This window comes from Ailuropoda melanoleuca, chromosome 4 (assembly GCF_002007445.2).
Source record: "Ailuropoda melanoleuca isolate Jingjing chromosome 4, ASM200744v2, whole genome shotgun sequence".
In the NCBI taxonomy this organism is placed as follows: Eukaryota; Metazoa; Chordata; class Mammalia; order Carnivora; family Ursidae; genus Ailuropoda; species Ailuropoda melanoleuca.
In genome coordinates this window covers 4,039,305-4,046,040 of record NC_048221.1, presented here as the reverse complement: position 1 = coordinate 4,046,040, position 6,736 = coordinate 4,039,305, and the positions used below count along the sequence as shown (strand labels likewise).

Genomic DNA, 6,736 nt, shown 5'->3' with positions numbered 1-6,736 from the left:
GACAAGGCCGACATTCCCGTTGCTGGAGAGCACAGGCTGTTGGGGTGGCCGTCCGCCCGTGCCAGCCTCCACGCTGCCTGCACGGTGGCCGCCGGCTCTGCATTTCCCGTTGCCGCCGCCGGGCGGCCCTCCATAGAGGCCAAGTGGTACCCTGAGATCCTGGTGCTGTCCGCGAGCTGGGCCTGTGGGTGCCGGCGTGGCCAGCCCCAGGCGGGCGGGGGGTCAGCCGCTCCTGTTCTGCTCTGCCCCCAGGCGGACATATGTGGGCGCCATGCCAGGAAAGATTATCCAGTGTCTAAAGAAGACCAAGACGGAGAACCCCTTAATCCTGATAGACGAGGTGCGCACACGAGGGGCTGGGCGCGGCCGGGCTCGGCGCGGACGAGGCAGTGCAGCCTACATTCCCGGCACCCTTCCCCAAGGCTGGACACGGTCCCTTGGGCCTTCCTGGGCCAGAGCTCTAGGCGGTGCCGACCAGGCAGAGTCTGTGCCCAAGATCAGACCCGTGGCCTCCGCTGTTTTGGTCGTCCCCTAGTCACTGGGTGGCCCCGCAGCCGCCAGGCCCCTTCATGACGCAGCTTCTGTCCTGCCTCGGAGGACCCATGGCAGCCCGCCTGCTCATGCTCCGGGCTTGCCCAGTGCCCACCCCTGGTGCGGGTGAAATCTGGTCCCTCTTGGCTCCCTCCCGCCAGGGTGTCTGGTGAGCAGACATGGGGAGCAGGACAGGTGCCCAAACGAGCCGCCTTCTGCCGCCCCTTCAGGTAGACAAGATAGGCCGGGGCTACCAGGGGGACCCCTCGTCAGCACTGCTTGAGCTGCTGGACCCCGAGCAGAACGCCAACTTTCTGGATCACTACCTGGACGTGCCTGTGGACCTGTCCAAGGTGTGTGTCCTGCCAGGGAGCTGGGCCCTGGGGGAGAGTCAGGGTGGCCAGTCCTCTGGTAACCCCCTGCCGCCTTCCCCAGGTGCTGTTCATCTGCACGGCCAATGTCACCGAGACCATCCCCGAGCCACTGAGGGACCGAATGGAGATGATCAACGTGTCTGGCTACGTGGCCCAGGAGAAGCTCGCCATCGCAGAGGTGAGGGCAGGACCCTCACCCCAGCTCTGGACAGAAGAGGGTACCCCACTGCAACTGGGGCTCAAGGCATATTTGAGCACCGAGTGGCAGGCCCCTAACCAGAGCTGTGGCCCTGCTCGGAGGGGGGATGGCCGGGATCTGCCCACTCGTGGAGTGTGAGTATTGCCGAGAGCAGAGGTGATGCCTGCTGTGAACCCCGTAACTGCGCACGTCTGACCCTAGCGAGGGCACTTCCCCACCCCACCTGCTTCTCTGGCTGGGCGTCCAGTAGCTCCCGTTTCGCTCCTCCCGGAGTTGGCATCCAACTCTGAGGGCTGGGGGCTCCGGCCCACAGGCTGCGCCTGCTTCGGACGCCAGTTGCGCATTCCAGGGCTTGCTTTCCTCTGACTGACTGGCTGGCAGTCAGGCATTCCCCTAACCTCCCCTTTGGGTTTGATGGTTTGGTGTCACGGCTCACGGAGCTCAGGAGAACAGTTTCCTTCCTTACCAGTTTATTATAAAGGATACAACCAGGGAACAGCCGGAACAGCTGCATGGAGCCCAGCACGGGGCAGGGGCTTCTATGCGCTCCCTGGGCACGCCCCCCTCCCAGCGCCTCGCAGCGGGTCCGCGGTCTCCTAGCTCCACGATCTAGGGTGTTTCTGGACGCTTCATTCCATGTGCATCGTTGAATAAATCATTAGCCACTGGTGACTGACTGCACCTGCAGCCCTCTGTGCCTGGGGCTCAGGGGCGAGACCGACCGTTCCAGCCCTCAGACCAAGGGGCTATTCTGTAGGTACCAGCAGCCGCCCCGCTCACCCTGCCACTCTGAAAATGCCGGGTCTTGGAAACTCTTAGGTCCGGACCTGGGATCAGAGACCTACCGAGTACAGATTTCTTCTACCCCACCCTCCCAGGCCCCAGAAGAGGAATAAGGGGGAGAGAGCCGTGAGCGTGATGTTGGCGAGAACACAGTCTCTCCTGGGCATTCCGGGCACAGGGCTACCTGTGCACCGTTGGGGACTGTGTGCTCGGCCCTGATAGTGTCATGCCCTGTCCCGTTAGTGTGCTGCTCCCTGTCCCGCAGCACACCTGTCGCAGAGGCAGCCTGGGGCCCCTCGGCTGCTTTCAGGGCCAGTGCCCCTTCCGCCCGTCTGCCCGCCAGCTGTGGGGCCTCAAGTTGTGACCATGGAACACGTGTCCTAGGCCAAGGCTCACGTGGGATTCAGGTCTCGGTGCATTTCTTAGTTGTTAGCGGTCTCCCTAGGCCCGGGGCTGGATTCCTACTGTAAAGAATGAAGCAGGGGGCGCCTGGGTGGCACAGCGNTGCAGTCGTTAAGCGTCTGCCTTCGGCTCAGGGCGTGATCCCGGCATTCCGTCATCGAGTCCCACATCGGGCTCCTCCGCTGGGAGCCTGCTTCTTCCTCTCCCACTCCCCTTGCTTGTGTTCCCTCTCTCTCTGGCTGTCTCTCTGTCAAATAAATAAAATCTTTAAAAAAAAAAAATGAAGCAGAGAGCCAGATTTCCTTCCAGAGAAAAGGGAAGGTGTTTCTGACCTAGTGTTTTCTTTTTTTTCAAAAATTTTATTTATTTATTTATTTGCCAGAGAGAGAGCGGGAGAGAGTGAGAGCACAAGCAGGGGAGCGGCAGGCAGAGGGAGAAGCAGGCTCCCTCTGAGCAGGGAGCCTAGTGTGGACTGATTCCAGGAGCATGGGTTATCACCTGAGCCAAAGGCAGACAGACACTTAACCAACTGACCCACCCAGGCGTCCCGGACCCCAATGTTTTCTTCCTGGGAAGGGGTTGAACACGTTTTTCCCGGAGCTCATCGCAGCCCTCAGGCGCTGGGCCCAAGCCCTTGGGGCCTGACAGCGGCCTTCTGTCCCCTGGGGTGGGAGGGGAGCCAGAGGAGCTCTTGGCTGAGGTAGTTATAGGGGTCTTGGGGCCTCCCCACCCCGCCAAGGAGGGACAGGCTTGGGGACCTGGGCAGGGTACTACTTTTAAACCTTTAAAGGGACAAGAGGAACACGGACTCCCGGAGGCTTTAGGGCCAACCCGTCGGTTGACAAACATACTGATATGTGTGGTTGTGTCCCCCTTGTCTCAGCTGCCTTCTGCCTCCCAGTTGGTGCTCGGGACTGTCTGTCCCATGATTGCTGTGTGGCAGGAGTCGGGCTGGGCTGTGGGTGAATCGGGAGCCTTGACCTCCCCATTCCTGTGCTCGGGAAGGCAGCCACTCGGGGTGAGTGGGGTGAGCCCAGGGATCAGGAGAGACCTTCATGGAGGAGTGGCGTCTTGGATGACATTTGGAGGCAGGGCAGGAGTGGAATCTGGGCAGAGGTTGCAGCAGGACCAGAGGCCTGGGAGCGTCTGGAGGTGGCAGGCTGGGCGTCTATGGGCTGTGGGGGTCCTGGGCCTGCTGTGCTCTCTGCCCAGACTCCCTGGCTCCTTCCCCTGAGGTCTCAGCTTTGGTGTCCCCTCCTGGGACAGCCTTCCCCAGCTCCCCCTGCTCCCAGCTGAGAGGTCTGTGCAGGCAGGTGGTGGGTCCCCCTCCGTCTTTAGCCAGCCAGGGGTTTTGGGAAGGCTCGGTGCTAAGTGGGGGCCACAGGAGAACCACTGGTTCCTGACCCTGAGGCCCAGGGTCTTGATGGCATTTTGTCCCCTGCCAGCGGTACCTGGTGCCTCAGGCCCGAGCCCTGTGTGGCCTGGACGAGAGCAGGGCCAAGCTGTCGTCCGCCGTGCTGACGCTGCTTATCAAGCAGTACTGCCGGGAGAGCGGCGTGCGCAACCTGCAGAAGCAGGTGGAGAAGGTGAGCGGGGCGCGGGCTGCGGCCTGTGCAGGCGGGCGGGGGCCTGGAAGACGGGACCCCACTCCCAGGAGGTCCCCAGAGGAGTCCCGGCCACAGACAGGAGCTGGTGGGAGCCGGGGCTGGGGCAGGGGGTGGGGGGTCCGTGCTTCCTGGGACAGAGTCTCTGTGTGAGGAGATGGACCGTTCTGCAGACAGATGTGAATGCATCTGATACATGGAAGCTGCGAACTTATAAATGGTTGAAATGGTTATTTTGTCTTTTACTTCAATGTTAAAAAACTAAAAACAAGTGGGGTGAGGGGCCCACGCCCATCCTGCTGCCTTGCCCGCCCCAGGTGTTACGGAAGTCTGCCTACAAGATCGTCAGTGGCGAGGCCGACCTGGTAGAGGTGACGCCCGAGAACCTGCAGGACTTTGTGGGGAAGCCCGTGTTCACCGTGGAGCGCATGTACGACGTGACGCCCCCCGGCGTGGTCATGGGGCTGGCCTGGACCGCCATGGGTGAGCAGCAGATCCACCGAGCCCCCCTCCGGGAAGGGAGGCCAGAGGCCAGGGAAGAGATGGGGCTGCAAGGTGGCATAGCACCCCACAAGCCTTATTTGGATTGAGGGGAGTCGCTCTGGCCTGGGGGGGGGCTGCCACCCAGCAGGGTGCGCCCTTGTCCAGGTGCCCTCGCTCAGCCAGCACGCAGGGCCGGTGCCGTGGGGTGGGGCCTACAAATAGGCTGGCTCAGAATGGCGCAGTGTCTGCTCACTTGATGAGATCTAAAGGAACTGGGGTTCGGTGCTGTGAGGCTGTGCCCTCGCAGTGTCCACGTCAGCGAGGGCGGCCCAAAGCACGGGTGAGCGGCAGCCCCAGTGGCGGCGCTGCGATGTGGAGAAGCAGGCACCAGGCCAGGGGGAGAGGGCAGAGGGAACACGGGGTGTCCCCGAGGCACCCCGTGAGGTCGGGGGAGGAGTCCCAGGGTTCACAGCCTCTGCGCGCTGGTCTCCCAGGAGGCTCCACGCTGTTTGTTGAGACATCCCCTCGGCGGCCCCGAGACAAGGACAGCAAGGGGGACAAGGACGGAAGCCTGGAGGTGACAGGTCAGCTGGGGGACGTGATGAAGGAGAGTGCTCGCATCGCCTACACCTTCGCCAGGGCCTTCCTGATGCAGCACGACCCCTCCAATGATTACCTGGTGACCTCACACATCCACCTGCACGTACCCGAGGTGAGCCCCCCGCCTTCTCCGTCCCCAGCCCCCTGGCAGGTCCCCAGCCCTCATCCAGTCCACCCATTCCCCCACCTGCATCTCCCCACTAGGGTGCGACCCCCAAGGATGGCCCGAGTGCCGGCTGCACCATCGTCACAGCCCTGCTCTCCCTGGCTATGGACCGGCCGGTGCGGCCAAACCTGGCCATGACGGGCGAGGTCTCCCTCACAGGCAAGATCCTGCCTGTGGGTGGCATCAAGGAGAAGACCATAGCGGTAAGTGTCACTTCCTCCCCCATGGGGTGGGTCTGGACCAGACGGCCCCCCGCCCCCCGTGTCCTTGTACAGCTGGTGTAGGCCTCAGGCAGGCAAGGAAGGGGACCAGCCCCTTACAGACTGGGACTTGAGACTGAGTAGGGCGGAGTGTCCTAGCTGCCCCTCCCCGTTGTGGTCCTCCACCTCTTCAAGGACATTTCCCATCTCGGCTGCTCTCAACTTAGGAGTAGGGTGGACACCTGCTTCCTCTTCAACCAAGCACCGAGAATGGGGGATGCAGATAGGTCTGCCCTCATCACACTTGGTCCCATGCTTCCCCCCTCAGTGCTGGGACTCCTGCCCCTTTGTCCAGCCCTCGATCCCCTGCCTTCCGAAACCTGGCCTTATCTGCACCCCCTTCCCCTCCCACAATCTGCCCACAAGGCAGTCCACCGCTGGCAACAGGCTTTCAGCACCTAGCTTTCCTCACTTGCAAAATGGGAGATGAAAGAAGGCAGCACATGCTGTGTCCCTGGANATCTGCCCACAAGGCAGTCCACCGCTGGCAACAGGCTTTCAGCACCTAGCTTTCCTCACTTGCAAAATGGGAGATGAAAGAAGGCAGCACATGCTGTGTCCCTGGATGATGCCTGGTGGCTAATGGGAACCTTGTCCCCCAATGGGGTAGTTGGGCAGCAGCACTCTGGGTGAAATAGGGCCTGATGGTGGGAACCCCGGAGGACTGTGGGCGCAGCACAGACCAGGATCCAGAGCTCACAGGTGCCCTGAGGCTGTGCATTAAGGCCGGGCACGCTCCAGTGCACGCTATGTGTTCAGATCCCATGTACTTGAAGCTGCCGAGCCAGTAAACAGAAGGCCCTGCTTACTGTGATTCATCAGAGAACTGGGGCTCTGGGAGAAGAGGCTTCTGGAACAGAGGCCAGGAATGGGGTTTGGGCTTCCGTTTCCTCCGCTGCAAGACAGGGTGTGCAGGGGAGCCTGGCTGGGGCCAAGCCATCCCAACTGACCTGCCTGCGCCCCGCCCCCAGGCAAAGCGTGCTGGAGTGACGTGCATTGTCCTGCCAGCTGAGAACAAGAAGGACTTCTATGACCTGGCTGCCTTCATCACGGAGGGCCTGGAGGTCCACTTCGTGGAGCACTACCGCGAGATCTTCAACATCGCCTTCCCCGAGGAGCAGCCAGAGGCCTTGGCAGTGGAGCGGTGACGGCAGCCCAGGCTCTGCTGGCATGGACGGGCCCAGCTGGGCCAAGGAGCTCTGGACCGCTGAGCCACCAGGAGGCTCAGCAGAGGCCCGAGTTGAAGGACCTCAATTACGGCTTAATCACGGCGTCTACCACATATGAACTATTTAATTATGATTAAAATCCCTTTCCAGTACTGCTTGGCTGCT

General features: G+C 61.8%; 1 protein-coding gene across 1 annotated transcript in view; it reads left to right on the top strand.

Annotated features, from left to right (window-relative positions):
* LONP1 (lon peptidase 1, mitochondrial) overlaps window positions 1–6,723 on the top strand; it is a 17,863-nt gene extending 11,140 nt beyond the window's left edge. The window contains exons 10-17 of the mRNA XM_034660017.1: window positions 137–340; window positions 762–884; window positions 967–1,083; window positions 3,735–3,875; window positions 4,211–4,376; window positions 4,871–5,088; window positions 5,181–5,345; window positions 6,374–6,723. Of these exons, the coding sequence (XP_034515908.1) occupies window positions 137–340; window positions 762–884; window positions 967–1,083; window positions 3,735–3,875; window positions 4,211–4,376; window positions 4,871–5,088; window positions 5,181–5,345; window positions 6,374–6,550 (1,311 nt within the window). The 3' untranslated portion in view covers window positions 6,551–6,723. The remainder of the gene's footprint in view (window positions 1–136; window positions 341–761; window positions 885–966; window positions 1,084–3,734; window positions 3,876–4,210; window positions 4,377–4,870; window positions 5,089–5,180; window positions 5,346–6,373) is intronic.
* The last annotated feature ends 13 nt before the right edge of the window (window positions 6,724–6,736 follow it).